The sequence below is a fragment of the Pollachius pollachius genome (genome assembly GCF_949987615.1).
Source record: "Pollachius pollachius genome assembly, chromosome: 13".
Taxonomy (NCBI): domain Eukaryota; kingdom Metazoa; phylum Chordata; class Actinopteri; order Gadiformes; family Gadidae; genus Pollachius; species Pollachius pollachius.
The window spans coordinates 17,050,295-17,072,794 of NC_136946.1; the positions used below are offsets into that span (position 1 = coordinate 17,050,295).

Sequence of the window (22,500 nt, forward strand, 5' to 3'; positions counted from 1 at the left end):
CAATGGCGGTAATGGACCGCAATCAATGGGTCTGAGCCTATGGAATTACACAAGGGGATCATCATTTTCCCTACCTCTCCCCCTCCCCCTCGGACTCCCCTCCTCCCACTCCAAATGGTAATTGGGCCTCGACCAATCATTTCTCACGTCATAAAAAAAAACCTCCTAAAGGTTTCAAGAGCCATATTTGTTACGGGCTTTCTGCTCTTGCCCTAAGCAGAGTTCCTAGTGCTCTCCTATCAAACATGCATGGTATAGAAATCAGTACATGAAGATAAGATACCGTAAGAGAACCAGTGAGGGGGTGGAGGGGTGAATGACTAATGAGGCACGACAGTGTTTGAGACACTGTCGTTGAGACAATGCCCTGATCCCAAACCCCTCTATATTGAACATTGCAGATGTTCATGTCTATTGTGTTCGACATCAAGTGATTCAGACTCTGTTTGTCCAGGGGCTTCTTGTCTGTCTGTCTGTCTGTCAGACTTAGCATCAATGGAAGCCAAACACTCCCTTATGTAAGGAACCAGACGGATTCTAAATACATACCTGCAAGACCGCAGGAGTGGCTGCATTCGGACCACAGGGACCAATCAGAGAGCTGGCAGTTGACAGGGCATTCCACGACACAGGAAGAGTTCATCTGCCACTTCCTCTCCAAGCCCAACTAAAGGGGAGAGAGAGAGAGAGCGAGAGAGAGAGAGAGAGAGAGAGAGAGAGAGAGAGAGAGAGAGAGAGAGAGAGAGAGAGAGAGAGAGAGAAAGGGGAGAAAAAGAGTGCGAGGGAGGGATGGAGAGCGGGAGAGAGAGGGAGAGAGCGATGGAGAAAGGGGGAGGGGGAGAGAGAGGGAGGGAGAAAGGGAGAGGGGGAGAGAGAGAGAGAGAGCAAGGGAGAGAGGGAATGAGGGAGAGAGAGAGTGAGAGAGAGAGTGAGAGAGAGAGAGAGAAGGAGAGAGAGGGAGGGAGGGAGGGAGAGAGAGCTTATTTGTTGAGAATGAAAAAGCCAATAATAAAGGATACATGAAAATGTCACAACACAACATCCCAGCCATATTGTGTTGAGGGTTATCACAGGGATACACATTTATACATATTTCAGAACAAACAACACTAGTTAAAGCTGACAGAAAAAGTATCCCAGTGTTTCCCCCTGGGTACCCCTGGCCTTCTGCATCAGCTCCATCCATGAATCCACCGCCTCCACCCACCTCTTCAGACAGCTCGAGGTCCACTGATTTCATCATAGCACCTCCACCCACCTCTTTACACAGCTCGAGGTCCACTGATTTCATCACAGCACCTCCACCCACCTTTTTACACAGCTCGAGGTCCACTGATTTCATCACAGTACCTCCACCCACCTCTTTACAAAGCTTGAGGTCCACTGATTTCATCACAGCAGCTCCACCCATCTCTTTACACAGCTTGGGGTCCACTGATTTCATCACAGCACCTCCACCCACCTCTTTACACAGCTTGAGGTCCACTGATTTCATCACAGCACCTCCACCCACCTCTTTACACAGCTCGAGGTCCACTGATTTCATCACAGCACCTCCACCCACCTCTTTAGACAGCTCGAGGTCCACTGATTTCATCACAGCAGCTCCACCCACCTCTTTACACAGCTCGAGGTCCACTGATTTCATCACAGCTCCTCCACCCACCTCTTTACACAGCTTGAGGTCCACTGATTTCCCGTCGCTCCGGACGCAGTCCAGCATGCGCGTCTTGAGGCCCGCGCCGCACACGGCCCTCTCGCTCAGCTGACAGGTGCTCCAGTCTGCAGGGATCAAACGCACGAACGTCAACCACGCAGCGGACGACACAGCAAGCTTAATCCCTGCCCTCTCCGTGAACCGGTGTTACTGGCCCTTTAAATGGACTCCTCAGATGCTCAGATCAGACCAGGATCCCTTGATGTGGAGCGACAGCTACTACCATGACTAACGAGGACCGGCCCGTGGTCGGGCCTGTCAATTAGCGTCCCGGCAGTCCCAGGACAGCCCTGAGTGTTCCCCGTGTCGGAGAGTTAGGGAGGAAAGCTTTCCTGAAGGATGGAAGTATAAGGGAGTAACGCTTTTCGATTAGGTCAGCGGTTGTTGACTTTGTCGACTTTGTTGCACTTGGAATCGTCCACAGAACGACCTGAGAAAGGCCTGGCGTATATTGACTGCTTCAGCGCCATTTGATAAGAAATGGAAGACCCTAAAACAGGACTCGGTCATTGCATTGGACTAGGGCTGTAAAGTGATATAAATATTGTTCAAATTAATTAATTCGTCTCACATATTTGTATCTGCTAATCGCAAATGAATCGCACATATTTGTATCTTATCTTTGTTTCTGCATTTTTCAAGTTTTTAATACTCTTGTCAACATGGGAGTGGATAAATTATTCTAGCTTCATGCAAATGTCTGTATATTTGTTATTGGAAATCATGTAAGACCAAAAACACAATGAAGTGTGTCCAATCTTTGATTCAGCAGTAACACAAAACAACGGACTCAAACCACCAGGGTGCCACACAGGTCAAGCATTTACCAACAACTCAAACCACAAGTCAAGGCCATTAAAACGCTGATTAGGAAACAGTTGATGCTTTAAAGACCCGGTGCTGCGGGTCAGACTGCTTCCCACATCCATTTTGATCTCCAAACACCTCCCAAATGTTTCTCCACCCCAGGCAACTGTTAATTAACAGTACACTTCTAAATTATTGTTCTGTATCTTTGATTTGTTTGTACTTTTGAATTGGTTGCTGTTTCCTTGGCCGGGTCAATGTGTCAATGTGATTTAAAAGGATAAGTAATTAGCTAGAAAAAGGCTGAATGTGTAGTTGTAAACATGGTGTGCATGCATTCCTTTGTGTTCAGGTATTAGCTTCACGGTCCTTCTACACACCGGTGATGTTGTAGGAGTAGTGGAAGCAGTTGGAGTTGTATCTGCAAGCCTCCGTCTCCGTCGTCTCCGGACACACCTTGTGCTGGCCAGGCTGGCGAAGAGGGTAAGCACTCCGCTCGCGAGTTCGATTCCCGCTGCACGGCTAAACGCACAGAAGAACAGAAGAAGAAGCGGTTTGAGTTTTTTTCCACATGAATTCACTTTGGTTGGGTGGAGGTGTTGAGGGTTATGGTTCATTCTCTGGTTAGGTGGAGGTGTTTAGGGTTATGAATTATCTGGGTGGAGGTGTTTAGGGTTATGGTTCATTATTTTAGTGGCGGTGTTTAGGGTTATGGTTCAATCTCTTAGTGGAGGTGTTTAGGGTTATGGTTCATTCTCTGGTTGGGTGGAGGTGTTTAGGGTTATGGTTCGTTCTCTGGTTGGGTGGAGGTGTTTAGGGCTGGGTTAATTCTCTGGTTGGGTGGAGGTGTTTAGGGCTGGGTTAATTCTCTGGTTGGGTGGAGGTGTTTAGGGCTGGGTCAATTCTCTGGTTGGGTGGAGGTGTTTAGGATTATGTTTCATTCTCTGGTCAGGGTGGGATAGGAGGTGTTTGATGTTGAGGTTCATTCTCTGGTTAACGTGGAGTTGTTGAGGGTTATGGTTCATTCTCTAGTTGGGTGGAGGTGTTTAGGGTTATGGTTTATTTTCTGGTTTTCCCTCGAGTCTCTTTTAAACCCTGTATGTATTAACCTCGTATCGCATAAGGAACGACTCAATAACACTCACAGAAGCAGATCTCTATCTCTCCCTTCTGGCTCAGCCCTCACGGCGAGTGCCACTGAATTAATCCCGCTCCCTTATTTAGTCATTTCCTCGGCTGTTTTCCCAGGAGAAGAGCTAAACCCGCCTAATATATTCAGCATCAAGTCATTTGCAGGTCATGAGGGACTCCTTCCATATCGTGGTTAATTGCTGCTCCCTTCAGAGGTGGCCGACCCTCTGGAGTCCCAGGAGGAACTGTGTTCACCAGCAACATATTCTCCCACCCTGACTCTCACCTCATAGCCTGAGTCAAAACGTTAGGACAATATCCGCTGTCGTACGGTTTAACAGTTTGTTAAACCGTGTAGGTCCTCCATTGCCCCATGTTGTCATGTACTCTGGGATGAAGCCTAGTATTCTCTGCTGATTCTAGGCATAGGCTACCTCTGATCCATTGTTACTTACAGCCTGTTCCTGCTACTTTCCTTTTAGAGAAATTGCAGCCTTTCTTAATTAGCCTTGAGGCTTTCATTTGAACTCATCCTCTGTTATGTTTGCATTTGGGCGGGCGGCTTAAACCGCAGGGCTCCAGAGATGAACCGTTTGGACTCCTCAATCAGTCTACTTCCTTTGCGTCATTTCAGGGCAAGTTCACCCCGGAGGGTTTACGGTTTAACAAACACAGCCATGTTGGGAACGCCTCATTAAAACACTGGGAGAACAAAATAACAATCCCATATTGGTGGGAGCTTCTGTTTCGATGCAATTATTTTTGAATGATTCGATGCGCACAAACACACCCCCAGACAGCTCCCAGTGCCGGGGACAGACAGCTCTGATCCAGAGGGCCGCACACAGCTCACTGTCTCAACAACAGGCCCTCCCTCTGGAGGACCGGCTGCTCCTTCAACCACCAGGACCGGGAGAAGACTGCTCCTCCCTAGCCTCCTGCCTGGGCCTTGGACCCTAGAGGAGGAGAGCCGACCTCACGGCTCTAAGCAGCACCTGTCCTAGGAGGACGGCTCTTTGAGGCTCTACTGGGGCATAAAGGAGCCAGGGCACGTACCAGTGGGTGCTACTGGGGCATAAAGGAGCCAGGGCATGTACCAGTGGGCGCTACTGGGGCATAAAGGAGCCAGGGCATGTACCAGTGGTCTCTACTGAGACATAAAGGAGCCAAGGCACGTACCAGTGGGCTCTACTGGGACATAAAGGAGCCAGGGCATGTACCAGTGGGCTCTACTGGGACATAAAGGAGCCAGGGCATGTACCAGTGGGCTCTACTGGGGCATAAAGGAGCCAGGGCACGTACCAGTGGCCTCTACTGGGGCATAAGGGAGCCAGGGCACGTACCAGTTGGCAGGCGCTCCAGCGGCCCCAGTCGGACAGGACACAGTCCTCAGGGCAGGGCAGGCGGCTGTCTCGGGCCCCCAGGGACATCTCCTCCGGGTCACACAGGTAATCCTCCACCTGGTCAGACGGCCCATCGATGGTGTTCAGCATACACCTGTCGGAGATAGGAAGAAGAACCAGCACCCTGGGTCAATGTCTGGTGTTGACACAGAACCACCCTGGGTCAATGTCTAGTAGGGGTGGGCAAAACGATTATTTTCCCGGGAATCAGTTCTTTCAGTTCCGTTCACTATCACGATCCGTTCGTTTGATTCGTTCGTTAAGTCAGATGGTCTGTTACGGGAATCGGAAATTCTGGAATAAATGTTAATCAACATGTATGTAGCCTACTACTTTCTAATTTTCTGGCGAAATTACCCAGGTTAAGTGTAAATATTAAGCATACACACGTGGACAAAATTGTTGGTACCCCTCTGTTAATGAAAGAAAAACCCACAATGGTCACTGAAATAACTTGAAACTGAGAAAAAGTAATAATAAATAAAAATGTACTGAAAATTAACCAATGAAAATCAGACATTGCTTTTGAATTGTGGTTCAACAGAATCATTTTAAAAAACAAACTAATTAAAGAGGCCTGGACAAAAATGATGGTACCCTTAACTTAATATTTTGTTGCACAACCTTTTGAGGCAATCACTGCAATCAAATGATTTTTGTAACTGTCAATGAGACTTTTGCACCTGTCAACAGGTATTTTGGCCCACTCTTCGTTAGCAAACTGCTCCAGTTGTCTCAGGTTTGGAGGGTGCCTTCTCCAGATGGCATGTTTTAGCTCCTTCCACAGATGTTCAATAGGATTTAGATCAGGGCTCATAGAAGGCCACTTCAGAATAGACCAATGTCTTGCTCTTAGCCATTCTTGGGTGTTTTTAGCTGTGTGTTTTGGGTCATTATCTTGTTGGAGGACCCATGACCTGCGACTGAGACCAAGCTTTCTGACACTAGGCAGCACATTTCTCTCCAGAATGCCTTGATAGTCTTGAGATTTCATTGTACCCTGCACAGATTCAAGACACCCTGTGCCAGATGCAGCAAAGCAGCCCCAGAACATAACTGAGCCTCCTCCATGTTTCACAGTAGGGACAGTGTTCTTTTCTTGGTATGCTTCATTTTTGCGTCTGTGAACATAGAAGCTGATGTGCCTTGCCAAAAAGCTCTAGTTTTGTCTCATATGTCAATAGGACATTCTTCTAGAAGCTTTGTGGCTTGTCAATACGCATTTTGGCAAATTCCAGTCTCGCTTTTTTATGATTTGCTTTCAACAGTGGTGTCCTCCTTGGTCGTCTCCCATGAAGTCCACTTTGGCTCAAACAACGACGGATGGTGCGATCTGATACTGATGTACCTTGACCTTGGAGTTCACCTTTAATTTCTTTGGAGGTTGTTCTGGGCTCTTTGGTTACCATTCTTATTATCCGTCTCTTCATTTTTTCATCAATTTTCCTCCTGCGGCCACGTCAAGGGAGGTTGGCTACAGTCCCATGGACCTTAAACTTTTGAATAATATGTGCAACTGTAGTCACAGGAACATGAAGCTGCTTGGAGATGGTCTTATAGCCTTTACCTTTTACATGCTTGTCTATAATTTTCTTTCTAATCTCCTGAGACAACTCTCTCCTTCGCTTCCTGTGGTCCATGTTCAGTGTGGTACACACCATGTCACCAAACAGCACAGTAACTACTTTTCACCCTTTAAATAGGCAGACCGACTGATTACAAGTTTGAAGACACCTGTGATGCTAATTAGAGGACACACCTTAGTTTAACATTTCCCTATGGTCAAATTATTTTCAATCTTTTCTAGGGGTACCATCATTTTTGTCCAGGCCTGTTTCATTAGTTTGTTTTTTAAAATGATTCTGTTGAACCACAATTCAAAAGCAATGTCTGATTTTCATTGGTTAATTTTCAGTACATTTTTATTTATTATTACTTTTGTCAGTTTCAAGTTATTTCAGTGACCATTGTGGGTTTTTCTTTCATTAACAGAGGGGTACCAACAATTTTGTCCACATGTGTATATATAAAGCACATATGTGACTTTTTTTTCATAAGTATCCTTAATACATAATGGGGCGCAGTAAGAATTAAATGGCGTCTTCCAAGTAGCGCTAATAAGCAGTGAAGAACGTTAGCAACTAGACCAAACGAGACTCGTAATGGTAGGTAAAAACAATACTTTTAAAGCATGCAATTGTGATGTAGAACAAAATAAAAAGAAAAACAAAAAGTGCTTGCATGATATTGAGGCCTACAGCGATCGCTAGTTAACTTGTGTGGTGGGGCCTTATCATTTGTTTACCCATGGGCCATGGCAACGTGATTGCTACCTGCTCTCATTGGCTGAATCGATGAGAGCGTTTTAGACTCAATTAATATAAGGTTGGGGGGAGACGAAGCTCTGTTCGTTTGTATACTTTATTTACGCGACAAAAAGTGACATATTTTTTGTTATATGTTTAAAAAAGAAGAAAAAAGAATCTGTCCTCTTGTTTTGCGAATCAGTTCTCGTCGTTCACCTTCGGGATTCGTTCGTTCTGACCGAATCGTTTGCGACCGACTCATCACTAATGTCTAGTGTTATCACATAGAACCACCCTGTATCAATGTGTAGTGTTAAACACATAGAACCACCCTGTGTCAATGTCTAGTGCTAATACATAGGACCCCCAACCTGTGTCAATGTCTAGTTTTGACACATAGAACCACCATACACAACATATGGCCCAACCCAATGCAGTCCGTCCAACCAGATGCATCCTCAGGAAACGTCTCGGACTCCTCTCCTCCAGCAACATCTCCCAAGCTGACTGCACTTTCCCTCCCTTAGGGTTGTTCCAACGTCATCGGTAGCATCAGGTGGCGAGCAACTCAGCTGTCACCACCAATCAAGTCTTCTTTGGACCCACCTGACTTTTCTGGTCTGCACGCCTTCGCCACAGTTCTCCTTGAGGTCCACGTTGCTGACCTTCCAGACGCTCCAGGGCTCGGCCTGCCACACGTACTGTCCACAGTCGCTCAGACAAGGCACCACCTCGTAGACCTGCCACGGAGCGCACACACACACAGCGCACTGGGTCACCGCCACCGTCCACACACAGCAACGTAGGCTTTTTGTGTTATAATTGGATTTTGAGGTTTTATATTTCAATCAATTGATTGAGAATAGTACTCACCTGAGCCTGTGGATTGGAGCCAATCAAAGGATAAAAGGAATCACAGAGAAAAATACAATTATTATCATATTTTTGGGTTCCATAGTTAATCAGAAACAGAATGATAAGATTGAGCTGATAGAAATACAAGAGAGGGGAGATAGAGATAGGATTTGTCTGGCAAGGTCAACCCCCCCCCCCACCCAAATCTTTAATCTCCACATGAAGCCGCACTGCAGCAGAATGACTTAGCTGGCAAAAATAAATACAAAAACCCACTCACTAACACACAGCTGTAAGTCTTGATTCTGTTCCATGAATCCCATATGTGTGTGTGTGTGTGTGTGTGTGTGTGTGTGTGTGTGTGTGTGTCCGCAGGGGGTCCGCTTCACCGACCTGGTTCACGTGGTCCAGCTTGGGGCACGGCCGCCCCCCGTTGTAGGGCTTCTCCCTCAGCCACTTGGAGCGCACTTTGACCCCGCTGCCGCAGGACTTGCTGCAGCGCGACCAGTTGGACCACTCGCTCAGCTTACAGTCAGAGGGGCAGGGGATGATGCAGGCCTCCTCGATGTAGCCTGAAACAGAGCCCCGTCCCGACAGTGACTCCTGGAGCCTCACAGAACCAGACTCAGATGGTGCGAGCCACGAGACGCTGGCCTGGAGCCAGTTTGACGCCAAAAGGAACAGCCGTGTAGTCGCTCAAGTAATGTCGAATGGGATTCGAGAACGACTATTGGCGTGTGTTTGAGTTCCCTTTGTTTTTGTCGACAAAGCACAGCGCAGATCAGCCAAATGCCCCCCCACAGGGATTTCTCTTTAAAGCAACAAATTGAATAAAATTGTTTAATTATAGTTAAACGGATATTTTCTTCCTAGCAATGTGGTCCATTTCCGTACGATAAGTCGGGCATTGTAATTTTCTCAATGCTTTTTTTCCCTTTTGTGATGAAAACAATTAGGAAGGAAACAATGGCGCCCTGCTGGCTTCCTCCGCCTCCTCCACTCGGGGGGCGTTGACTTCCTGTGCGGTTCTGGGGGGGGGGGGGGGGGGGGCTCACCGTGGCTGTTGCAGCGCGTGGTCTCCACCAGCCGGTTGTCCTGGTCGTAGCACACCATGGCCTGGTAGCGATAGCCCTGGCCGCACTCCTTGACGTCCCCCTGGACCTTCAGGCCCAGCGGCCCCTCGGCCCGGCCCCCCTCCGGCAGGATGCAGTCCGACCAGTTGCCCACGGGCTGGGCGTTGTACTTGTTGCAGGGGCAGTACTGGGTCTCCGTCAGCGGGTACAGCTGGTTGATCTTGCACTGCTCCCGCTTCTTGCTCTTACCTTAACACGGAGGAACCACCGGAATGTGTTATCATGAGCGACATGCGCCGACACCCTGGCGGAGCCTCTGACAGTGGCGTCCTCGCAGGAGAAACGAAGGAGTCTGAGAACAAATGATGGGTCCCCTCTTTGTACCGGGCCTGGGTAGCAGCCTTATCCACACCAGTTGGGTCTTGTACCCGGGCCTGGTACTAAACTAGTTCAGTCTAGTACCCGGCCCTGGTTGTAGACCAGTTCAGTCTGGTACCTGGGCGCTGGTGCATCATTCGTTTCCTGACTCATGCTTTGCTCTTTTTATGACCTCTGTGAAAGAGTCTGTTCTAAAGCAACATCAACGCTCTCCTAAATATGACCATGTGGATTGTGCAGTAATGACATTAACCTAACTACGCATACAACGTGATAACAGCTAACCATCTCGTGTGTAAACGGCAGAGAAACCAGAGAATAACAAGCGGTTCTCCGTGAGGAGGTTACAGCGAGGCTAAAGAGCATTAGCAGCGTTAGCAGCCCTCCTTGGCGTGCAGACCATTACGTAAGCTCCTCCGACGCCATCCATCACGCCCTCGCTCCCCTGGAGGAGGGCAGCCACCCTGCAACAAGATTAGCAGCTGCTCCTGCAGCCCCAGATGGATCGATGTGTCCTCCGCCCCTGTGTAGCCACTCCAAAACCCCCCTCCCGGGCTGAGAGAAGACGCGGACCGCTCACTCACCGACGAGCAGCCTCTTGCGCGTGCGGACCCCCACGCAGTCGGCGGTGCAGGAGGAGAACTTGGACCAGGCGGTGAGCTGGCAGTCCTCCTGGCAGGGGTTCTGACAGGGCTGGGTGAGCTCCGGCATGGGGCTGGCCAGCTTCAGACACTCCTCGATGTCCGCCTGCCCGCCATCTTGTTTGCGACATGACACGGCTAGGGGGAGAGGGAAAAGGTTGTTTTTATTGTCCCTCTAATAAAGACAATCATCGCACAAACGAACAATAAAGAACTGTATTTTAAAATTAATTTATTTTGAGGCCGCAAAAGAAGGAATCAACAGAGAAATGGTTCATTTCTTAAAAATAAAGGATGTAAAAGGATGTTTCTTTCATACGTTCCCTTTCCCCACTTGATACAGTTCAGTAAATTCAGTTCATTTAATTTACGTTTTACATCCAAAGACATGCAAAGGCCCAAGGTAAGCAGGTCATGTCTTCCAGATCCCCCCATGAGTCACAATCTCATTACTTTGATGTGCTCAGCGTGTGGAACGGTGACCTAAACAAACTCCTCTGGTGTTACTATGGCTCTAACAGACCTCAGACTAGCAGCTCAAACATGGCTGACAGAGAGGCCTTATACTGGGGTCAAGGCACGGTCTCTCTCTGGATGGAAAGTTATATTCTATCGATAATCAGATTTATCTTCTCTATGTCAAGGCTTACTGCAGACACACCCATACTCACTCACGCACACACATGCTCACACAAAAAAAGCACAAATCTTCACACAAAAACACACACATACACACACACACACATACACACATTCACACACAAACACAGCGGCAACCACTCACTCTAGAGCTCCAGCTGAACCCCAAAGAGCGATAAAAGTGATTACAGACAGCAGAGTCCATGCCTCCACGCGGCGTGGCTCTATCGAGTTAGCCTGTGAAACCCAACTGCTGGCTACTGGATCGGCGCCTCTTTGCTCACACTCCTGCACGTCCAGGCTGAGGGTTCTGTTACAGGTAATGGGGCCTAATGACAAGACCACCACCACCCCCCAGCATCCAGTCAGATAATGGGCAGAAGAGCTCCTAATAGGTGTGTGTGTGGCTATGTGTGTGTGTGTGTGTGTGTGTGTGTGTGTGTGTGTGAAGGAAAACACTCAAAGACATGAACCGTCTGTCTCCATTACGGGCAAAGAAGACAGGGGATGGAGGAGGATGGAGGTCTTGTTGTGATAATGGGGGGGATGATGTGTCAGTGGGAGCGTCCTATTCATGCTGGATGAAAGCCCTTTGCTAGAAGGAATACGCCAAAAAAGAATCCCGCCCCTCAGATGGCCTCCAGCAGAGTTAGACAAGGTGATGGAGTGATGGCTGATGGAGAGTGACAGCTCTGGAGGAGACGTTGTTCTGGAGCTCGTCTTCTCCGAGCTTCTTCGGCACCAGATTTTCACGCTTGCCAAGCCTCTCAACAAATCAGGTGATTAGAGAGGCTGTAAATGAATTATCCACCTGCAGGCCGTGGGTCGGTAAGCGCCCTGTTCAGAGAACAAAGCCCAGCCGGGGGAAAGGGCCGGGCTGGCTGCTGTGATGCATTGCTTGTTTGATGAGGTATACAACACGTATATACACGTATATATAACATAGATCACACGCTAGAAGTCGTAGGTATCGTCGCTGCTTACTAGCTTTTTTTTGATTGGGGATCAATAAAGTATCCATCCATCTATCTATCTATCTTTGAGGTAGTATTAGTATGGGTTTGTGTGTGTGTGTGTGTATGTGTGTACCCACAGGTGTGTTAAGTGTGTTAAGTGGTGTTTGTGTGTGTGTGTGTATGTGTGTGTACACAGGTGTTTATGTTGTGTTTAGTGTGTTTAGTGTGTCTAGTGTGTGTTGTGTGTGTGTGTGTGTGTGTGTGTGTGTGTGTGTGTGTGTGTGTGTGTGTGTGTTTGTGAGTGTTTCTGTGTATGAGTACACACTGGTGTGTTTGGTGTGTTTGGTGTGTTTAGTGTGTGTGTGTGTGTGTGTGTGTGTGTGTGCGTGTGTGCGTGTGGGTCCTACCTCTAGCCTGCAGGCCCGGCCCGCAGGCCTCCTGCACCCCGGGACTGTCCTGGCGCACCGACCAGGGCACCAGTTGGCACCGCCGCCACTTGTGAGTCTTCCACCTGCAAGAGACACAACAGCTAGTCTGAGATCTGTTTATCTGTAATCCTTCATCGCGGCTGGTCTGAGATCTGTTTATCTGTAATCGTTCATCGCGGCTGGTCTGAGATCTGTTTATCTGTAATCGTTCATCGTGGCTGGTCTGAGATCTGTTTATCTGTAATCGTTCATCGCGGCTGGTCTGAGATCTGTTTATCTTTAATCATTCATCACGGCTGGTCTGGGATCTGTTTATCCTAGATTCATTGAGAATGGAATAACACCTTCGTACATCCGTTGGGACTTCAAATTGTTAATTGTTGTTGTTGTTAGGGCCACCTATTCCATGCAGAGATATATGCAAAACCTTGCGTTCATACGTAGTATTTATATAATATCACAAGACCACAACGTGCAACAGAACTCCTTGCCATGGAACGGAAACGCGTGTCAAACTAAACCCAAGCACTGCAGGGGGGAACTACTCTGCATTACCAAATCATCAGATATGCATCAGACATCACAACAGTGGCCCTGTTTTGTTGTTTGTTGTGAGGCTGTGATGAAAAGAGAGATGATTATTCTCTGTCTAAACATGCAGGAACAGCATGTGATGGAGTGCTGGAGGCCACTCAATCTAGATCGAAACTAGATTAAGATTTAAAAACGTCGGGTTTAAAGAGGGTTGTGGAATCTAGATGTTTATCTTGTGTGAACAGGGCTATTTCCATCGATGAAGCACAGTAGCTCAGGAGGTAGAGCGGGTTGACTGGTAACAGGAAGGTTTCTAGCTCGATCCCCGGTTGCTCTTAGCTGAGTATTGAGGTGTCCCTGAGCAAGATGTCTAACCCTGACTGCTCCTGACGAGCTGGCTGTCGCCCTGTGTGGTTGACATAAGTCGCTTTGGATGAAAGCGTCCCCTAAACGTAAAAATAAATACAATGGACACAAGCAGGAGCCTTATCTCTACTGGTCTACTCCCATGCTCTGGTACTTAAGAGGAGCAGAGCCATGGTGAGTGTTAGGAGACACCTGTGTTTGTCCTGTGATCACGCCGTTGGGGAAGGCTCCGTTGTTTTAGCTAACAAACGGTCATTTGAGAAGAGCGCGAGGAAGAAGACGTGGCGGTGTGGTTGGTGTTACCGATAGCCCTGACAGACGGACGGGCCCTCGCAGTCCCTCTCCTGGCTGAGCAGATCGGGGCAGTCCTGCCCCCCGTTGGCCGGCAGCTGGACGATGAGACGTCTCCTGCTCTGCTTCTTCTTGGTCTTCCCTCCTGGTGGAGGAGAAGGAGGTCAGCACACCGGCACACGCAGACCACAACGCACAAGGTCACTCAATAAACAGTGAGTCTCCATTTGAGAAGAGAAGGGGACACACACAGGGGGGTAGAAGAAGTCAGACACACACTAACAATGCATGTATATATATAACAACATATGAGCCACCGCTCGGATGAGTTGTTCAGAGAATCGCATGGAAGGGAGATGCTTCAGATGTAAATGTCACCCCCCCCCCCCATAGAGTTGGTTTTAATCTCTGGAGGAAATCATCGGCCGATTGCTCTTCGTGCTGTACGCATGCGTACATCGTGATTGGGGATTTGTCGCTGTGGTTCTTTCAGTGCAACGTTTGGAATTGATACACAGAAATCGCGAACCCCCCCGGTTAAATAAATTGTTTCCAATTGTTTAGCATCATGTGCAATATGGTGTGATTGAATCGATGAATACTGACACAATACCACGCCAATGAGCTGATCCTTTGAGCAAGTGATTACAGGAGAGCCCAGGAGGAAGCACAGGGGTTGGGCTCTGTGGAGCTCAGCGTCTGCAGAACAGGACCCGGTCACAGGGTGAACACACTCCGTACATCAAGAGGAGTTATTGATTACTTTCCACATGGTCTGCGCTGTAGTGTTGCCCACGCCGCCTGGGTGAGTGAATGGTGTAGCTCAGCGCCGCACCAGGGGCTGTGCGTCATGTCGAGGGCATGTCTTAACACACGCAGCGCTACGGAACACCTGAAGCCTCGGAGACAGAGCTGTGGGCCACAGCCACGCTCTTTAAGGAGGCGCACAGTGAAACTGAAACAGGACGGGAATGATGTTCACCACACAGGACCGTGGTGGAGCTCTTCTAAAAACATATAGCCAAGACATTTGAAGCTCCGGCATATATGTCGAACATCCATCCCTATTTGAATGTTTGAAGTGGAAATGTGTGCCGGCATACATTCTCATAGATAGAAGTATCCCGCATGCAGCCACATCCGCATTCTACTGCCTGTGGGGGCTCGTCCTCGATTCATTTCACAGATTCTCACACCCTTGGGGCCCAAAAAAAAATCAGCACAAGCAAACAGTAGATGCAGATGCAGTTTGTGGGCAAAATAAATGAAAGAGAAAACCCACCACCTAACTATGCAAGAATTTCATATCTCTCAGAGGAACGGCAGTGAAATATATGACGGTTCACCATGCGTTAGATCATTCAAAACACACACACTATTTGTGCTGCAATCATTCCTCCCTCTCTCTCTCCCTCTCTCTCCCTCATCTGCATTGGCGCCTCCTTCTGCATATTCAGTAGCCCTTGTTCAATGGGACTACATGAACACAGCGTCCCTGAGCCGCGTTCCCAGACGACCCAGCGCTGCCTCCTGAGTTGCTGCCCACATGATGAAACCCAGATAACCATCACATCACATAGAGAGACTATGGAGAGTCAGGCAACACTGTCAGTTAGGGCCGCTGGAACGGACTTCAGGGGTCAAATATGAATCAAAGAGTAATACAAATAATACTAGCGGAATGAAGAAATGACTATTCAAATGGGCATTTTTTTATTTGTATAAATGTGTCGGCTAGCGTTATCGATTCTCAGCCTACCATTATGTGAAAACAAATGCTTTTCTCACATCAAGCCTGATGAACAATAAAGTCCACACACTCGTTAAAAACAGTTTACATCAGCCGCAGTGTGAATATGCAGGATATTCCTTTAATAATCACGCCGGGTGAAAGACGGACAGACTAATCAACCTCTATAGCCTAGAGAGGACGAGCTTATGCCCCGAGCTTTCGCCAACATCCCCATGTATTTAGAGGACTCAACTATACTGGACTTTCACTTTTTAATCCAAGTGTTATATAGTGGAGCGATTGGCCACTATTGGGGGGATTACGATAAGTGGGTGTGCATTCTTTCACACAAATAATTGTGTGGTGGCTTCTATAGCTGTGTTATTGCTCTTGCAGTTGTCGTGTGGCTTCTGCGGTTGTGTTGTTGCTTCCACAGTTGTGTTGTGGCTTTTGAACTAGACCCTGATCCATGTGGTGTCTGCCAGCAGTAGGACCTGCAGGGCATGGGGGGGGGGGGGGGGGGGGAGGGGGGGAGGGCGGGTACCTGCTTGGCAGGTGGACGGGCAGGGGCTCCAGTCGCTGTAGGGCGTGACCACGCAGTCCCGTCGGCAGGGCAGCAGGCAGGGCCTCACCGTGTCCGGGCGCAGGCTCTCCGGACACCTGGAAGGTACGCCGATCGAATGACATGGCGGAGCACACCCGCGCGCATACACCGACATGCACGCAAATGTGGTTGAATCGTTGGACCTGTGTGTGTGTGTGTGTGTGTGTGTGTGTGTGTGTGTGTGTGGGCGGTGCAGGGTGCCATCCATTGCCATCCCCAGCAGGTGGGTGAACACATCGGTGGTCATTAGGGTTTGTTGCGCGACGTTGGCTCATGGTATTATGATGTTGCATTAATGCGGCCGTCACTCGCTACTGGGTCTGAGTGGAGCGGCACGCACGCAGAGGACACACCCCATCTGGGGCTGCTTTTCTGCTGTGGCGCCTCCTTCATTTGCAAATGTGTGTGTGTATGTGTGTGTGTGCGTGTGTGTATATGTGTATGTGTGTGTGTGTATGTGGGGGGTGGGGGGGTTGTGTTCATGCCTCTGTATATGTGAGGAGTGAGAAAGTGAAGGCCGTTGGTGCTTGTGTGTGTGGACAAGAGTGAGGGTTGCATACTGTGTGCACTACTGTATGTGTGTTGGTGTGTGTGTGTGTGTGTGTGTGTATGCGTGTGTGCTTGCCTGTATGTGTACAAGAGAGGAGAGACAGTGTGAGTATGTGTGTTTGAATTAGTGTGAGTGTATGTGAGAGTGAGAAAGAGAGACAGAGTGTGTTTGAAAGAGGAAGAGGGGTGGTGGGAGGGGGGGCTTATACAAGAGGGATTCATTTCCATAACCAGCACAGGAGGGGGTTTCTGGTAGGGTACTGCAGTGTTGTGCGTGTGTAAGGGTGTGTGTGCGTTTGTGTGTCTGTGTCTGTGCGTCTGTGTCTGTGTGTCTGTGTGTGTGTGTGTGTGTGTGTGTGTGTGTGTGTGTGTGTGTGTGTGTGCAGCACTGCAGAATAATGCTGCCACTCTGTTGAATAAATAAATAGATAATTCATCTCCCCAGCAGAGGCTTTGGGGAAGCGACCAAGATGCTTAAAAACAACATTCTGCCAGTTCATCAGCACTAGCTCCACCGGAGTCAGACCAGGGTGAGCACATCACTTGATACGCTGTCGATGAACAACCAGCAACACAACAGGGTCAGGGTTAAAGGAGGAGAAAACAAAACTCATATATTTGGAAACCAGATGAGTTACATGCTATGGCTTTTATTTGGTCTCATTGAAGAGATTGTTCCTGTTTTAGTGCAGCCTGTGTGGTGTAGTGTGTCACCTGCATGAGGATCATATCACATTTGCATGAAATGAACACGAGCACTGGGGGGGGGCTGAGTCGTGATGACAGCCCCCCCCGCCCCCCCGCTCTGTCTGCCAACCACTATTTGTGTCCCTTTGTCTCCCTGTAGTACCTGGTCGGCAGAGCTGTGTGTGTGTGTGTGTGTGTGCTTGTGTGTGTGTGTGTGTGTGTGTGTGTGTGTGTGTGTGTGTGTGTGTGGCTGTGTGTGTGTGTGTGTGTGTGGCTGTGTGTGTGTGTGTGTTTCTGAATGTGTGCGTGCGTGGTTTAGTGTTTGTGTGTGCGTGTGTCTGTGTGTATGTGTGTTGGTGTGTGTGTGAGTGTGTGTTTCTGTGTGTGAGTGTGTGTGTGCGTGTTTGTGTGTGTTTGTGTGTGGTTTTGTGTGGTTGTGCGTGTGTATTCCAGTTCTTTCAGTGCAGTGTACTGTGCAGTGAACAGTGAGATGGCCTTCCCTAAGGTAATATCAACACCCACCGACTAGTCTGAGCTCAGAGGAAACGTGCCACCAATGACACGTCAATCTGGGGTAAAGGGGAACGTGCATGTGGGCTTTGTGCACGGTACTTTCACCGCAGGAGCAATGAATCTAAAGGGACGAGCATAACCAAACACTTCTCCCTGTACCACGGTGTGTGGAATTAGGTATGACTACGAGGGTGTCCTTGTTTATTCCCGTGTCATTAACCTGCTGCGGGATGAGAAGTCTTGAATCGGGTCCTGAACCCTATTGGTACTCAACATACAAACAGAAAGAAAAGGGGAGCTTGGGTCCCACGTGGGGGTGCTTACTTTTTGGGGGGCACCTGGCCCACGTTGACCCGGACGCAGATGACCTTGCGCGTCTGCATGCCCACGGAGCAGGCCGAGTCCTCGCCCCCCCGGCCACGGCTGGCGTTGGCGGCGCCGGTGGGGATGGAGGCGTCCTCGATGCACTGGCCCCAGGGCCCTGTCTGCCAGTGGTACACGGTGCACGGGTGTTCGTTGCAGCTGCGCACCTCCTGCAGGGAGCTGGCGTTGGGACACTGGATGCCCCCTGGAGAGCACAGAGGGTCAAAGGGCAAGGGCAGGTCAGAGGTGGGACGGGGGGTGTCTGAAGATGAACCCCGGCATGTTACAGAGGGGACGTGTCAACCACATCTACCGAATACCTTGACATCCAGAAAACATACAGACATATTGATCTCCAAGTCAGCTCATATCCTCAGTCTTGGAGAGACTCAGGATTCTTGGGGTGTGGTCTGAATTTGCCCATGTGGTGGTTTGTCACTGGTTCACTGGTTTGTCCACGTGGTACAAGGTGAATGGTCACTGGTTTGGCCATGTGGTGCACGGTGATGGGTCACTGGTTTGGCCATGTGGCGTGCTGTGATTGGTCATCCGCATGACTACGTAGCCAGGAGGGAAGATAGGCTCCCCCCATTAACCGGCTTCAAGGACTAGAAGAAAGCGACGGACTGACATAAGGTGAGATAGGGATGGGTTTGGTGGAGCATCATTTTCCGATGCTTGATGCAAACCTTTATGATACTTAATAACATGGCTAGCAGTCGATGACAGGTTTCTGTTGTCCATCGCTTTAACCTCTCTGAGAGAACATTAATAAGGCAGTACCTCAGAGTAGTGACAGGCAATGTCACCGAGCACAATCTCATTCAAACATGAAAATAACTGTTTCAGCAGAGATGCCAATCTAGCAGCGGTTTGATTCTGGTGTTCGTGAACCAATTTTCTATTATGGTACGATAGTAGAAAACAGAAAATGGCTGCTTTGTCTCAAGCACTTCTAAGGAATGATCTTTCTCCTTTCTTCTACCCATGTGGTCCCTACTTCCTCATGCAGTGTTTATGTACATCAGGTATTGTTAGTTATTATTATCATGTGAAGAAATGTAACGTTTTGACCTTAGCATGAGGGAAGACAGACACACACCTCAACCATCAGGAGACTAACGGCTACATCCAGGGGAGGGCTAGGCGGGGCAGGGGTTGGGGGGACTGACAGAGATGAGGTGAACCAGGGAAGACAAGGGCATAGGGCCTACGTTACAAAGCCCCCTCACCCATTCGACACAGTCCCCAGGTGTGCATGTGTGTGTGTGTGTGTGTGTGTGGGGGGGGGCATGATGCATCAGCCCTTCCTTGCACCAGAAAGCTTGTCATTACCATTGACCCCCCTCCCCCAACACACACACAGGGAGCAGGAGTTGACCATTAGCAGGGGGGGGGGGGGGTGGCACCGCTGAGCGAGGATAGACCAATTAGGGCTGGCGAAGCGTGACGGCTGAACATGAGGAAATAGACGTGAGCAAATAACGTTTTCTTCTTCTGATGAAAGCACGGGGGTGTATATATATATATAACATATATATAGACATAATAATATAATATAACATATATATAGACAGCGCGCGGGTGTGCTATAATATAATATAACATATATATAGACAGAACGTATCTGACCCCTGACGCCCGTCACCATTTGCCAAAGAGTGATCTGTCCTTTAATGGGTTTGGATATTATAGCGTGCATGAAATTAACACATAGGTAAATAACACATACGTGTGAGTCGATTTGAACTGAAGGAGCTATGGAAATGGCTACCACCAATAAATGACAGTTGGACAAATGCCATTATTGAGACAGAAGAGAGGAGTGAATCTCTAGTCTACATGAATCACCGTCCGCCGCCGAGTGAGCCACGATGTAAGCTCAGTCGGCCTTTCCTCTGACAGACGTACACCCGCTCCACCCTGTTTGCCGTCTCGCCGTCATGAGATTGTTTGCTTGGCGGATTACGGCAAAGATTAGGCGTGAAACTGTATCTTCAGACGCTTTATCCATCTCGTGGTTGCCATCGTGTGTGTGTCCACCCCCCCCCCCCCCCCCGAGCCCCCCATGGAGACTTGGCTGGCCGTGCCATCAGCATGCCTGCGATGAGGCAGGCCCGCGATGAAGCAGGCCCCATTGAAGCACACCACCGGGACTCTCAGGAGAGGTGTGAAATGTGAACGCCACAAAGCGTCCACATCGGGGGGAGGTGAGGGGCTGCCAACTCTCCATCCCTCTCTGGTGACAAGTCCCCTCATAAATAGCGAGAGGCTGTTTAAGCTATTTAAGCTAGGCATTAGCCTTCGCTTTCCCCAGGCAGATGGCTTCGGGGCTGGGGGGTTTGGGGAGCACGCTTCACCTAGCACCAGTCCGAGCACTGGAGTTGGTGTGCGTGTGTGTGAGTGTGTGCGTGGGGGGGGCAGTGAACCCTGCATCGCTCGCCTCCAAGAGGACGAGAGCAGATACGACGCCGAACCAACCTCCCGCCACCCCCCTCCCCCCCACCAACCCACGCCCGGAGTTGTACCGACGCTGGTAATGGCGCAGGTCATGTGACGCGCGTGCGGTCGGTTGTCTATCAGGACGCGGATCACCTCTGACAGCGCGGCCGTCTGAGGAGGAGGCTGGCTGTTCATTCCCAGAGCTTATCCATTATGTATGAGCTGTCCCACTCGGAGACCATGTGACACACGGGGTGTCAAAGAGTCAGGTTGAGAGGAGTTGTTCACTTGATATTGCCTGTGAAACAAACATAATATATACATACGATTATATATATATATTAAAATTGTCTCATCCACTGCCAAGCCAGACCCAACCCATCTGTCTAACCGGCTGTTTTGTTTTCCTCACAAGTATGTTGTGATCACAGTGTTTGAGATCTCAGGTCTTTGACTGACAGCGCGCCTGGTGCCGGCCACGTTGGTGTCGCTCCACTGCTTCCTCCGAGCCTTCCTCCCGCACTCGCATCCACCGCTCCATCGAGGAACCATCGCTCCGTAAACGGCCATGGCTGCTTCTCTTACGGTCAGTAACAATACACAGCCAGCTATTTACGGAGGAGTGGGGGTCTAGGAAGGTGTATATCTATTTCCCTAAGGTGAAACACGCTACAGCAGAGTGCTGCATCTGCAGACACCTAACACAGTACCACAACGACCACGTCTAGGAGCATGAGTCAGTGAGTATACCAAAGATCAGCGGGACCGTGGACAGCAAGGGGAAACCTTCGAGGGAGAAGAAGAAATGCAGAGCAGCGGTCAATGATGGGAGTCAAACGTCTACATTGTGTAAAAGCCCAGCAAAATTCAGTTTGTCTTAGTGTATCCAACTGCACTTATGTGAGGACTAAAGGCAAGCGAGCTACCCGTGCTGGCTGTTGTTCTCTGCTCTCTAGTTGACCTACAGCTACAGCGACTGCGTCTGCCTCTTACCCTGCATCACAGTGATCCACGCCACAACCTTTGCAGTGGCTGAGGAAGAGGAGGAAGAGGAGCACACACATCATCATTCAGAAGGCAGCGCTTCAGCAGGAGCACAGCGGAGAGGAAGGGCAGGGGAGAGGGGGGGTTATTAGGAGAGTAGACCTGGTGTTTTTTACCTTCCGACTGTTGGTGTAGACTCATTTCTTTGACTAAAGAGGATGTGCTTGTTTGGAGTAGATGTTAAAACGATATGACATCACTTCCTAGAAGAATAATACTAGAACGCCTTTTAACGCTGGTGGCTGGGCATAATTACATGTGAATGGACACTGGTTTGGCCATGTGGCCAAATCATATTTTTGGTTGGATTTTTTGTGTCTTGAAAAAAATATTTGCCGCACAGATATGTACTGTATCGTTGTAAAGGATAGGGACCATCTCTGTAGCTACAGAGACGACAAAACAGCGCAGCCCTTGGTGATGCGTCCTCATGTCCAACCCTATAAAAAGAACAGAGGAAGGAAGCTTTCATGTGGAAGAGGAATCCTAAAGGAATCCTCAGAGGCGCCGGGTCCCGTGCCAGGCCCTGTCCCGTGCCAGGCCCTGTCCCGTGCCAGGCCCTGTCCCGTGCCAGCTGGTGTGAAGGATGATGTCAGGCGAGCTGCATTTCATCCAATCATCAACGAGCCGTCTGGACTTTCTTTCAGCAGAAATGGTCATGCACCAGAGGTCTGATCCTTTTAGTGTGGCTCTGCCACTGGTGGGTGATGTTGTTAGGATAACAGACATGATACCAGGGTAACTCCCGACAGAGAACCCTAAATGGCCAGCCAGTCTAAAACCTAGTGAAGTGTCCTGTACCTTCTCCTGCGTTGTAGGCCAGGATGGAGCGGGCCCTCATCTGCCGGCCCTCCGTGTTCTTCCCAGAGCAGGTGTTGGAGCACAGCGACCAGGACGTCCAGGGGCTGAGGGCGCAGTCCTTTGGGCAAGGCACCTCACAGATTGCGGGCATGGGGAGGATGGCGTCACGGCACAGCTGCCTCTCCACAAATTCCCCTGAACACAGGAGAACCAGGGAACATGGATTCATTAATGCAATCA

The 22,500-nt window shown here is 49.3% G+C and overlaps 1 protein-coding gene across 1 annotated transcript in view; it reads right to left on the reverse strand.

The window, feature by feature from the left end:
- The window catches only part of thsd7aa (thrombospondin, type I, domain containing 7Aa), a gene marked incomplete at both ends in the record, with an annotated part of 111,281 nt that overhangs the window by 16,695 nt on the left and 72,086 nt on the right, over positions 1–22,500 (reverse strand). The window contains 13 exons of the mRNA XM_079749399.1: positions 550–667; positions 1,667–1,782; positions 2,905–3,046; positions 4,999–5,152; positions 7,971–8,104; positions 8,613–8,791; positions 9,275–9,541; positions 10,255–10,449; positions 12,314–12,417; positions 13,538–13,670; positions 15,802–15,917; positions 17,935–18,178; positions 22,261–22,455. Coding sequence (XP_079605525.1) covers positions 550–667; positions 1,667–1,782; positions 2,905–3,046; positions 4,999–5,152; positions 7,971–8,104; positions 8,613–8,791; positions 9,275–9,541; positions 10,255–10,449; positions 12,314–12,417; positions 13,538–13,670; positions 15,802–15,917; positions 17,935–18,178; positions 22,261–22,455 — 2,097 coding nt within the window. The remainder of the gene's footprint in view (positions 1–549; positions 668–1,666; positions 1,783–2,904; positions 3,047–4,998; positions 5,153–7,970; positions 8,105–8,612; positions 8,792–9,274; positions 9,542–10,254; positions 10,450–12,313; positions 12,418–13,537; positions 13,671–15,801; positions 15,918–17,934; positions 18,179–22,260; positions 22,456–22,500) is intronic.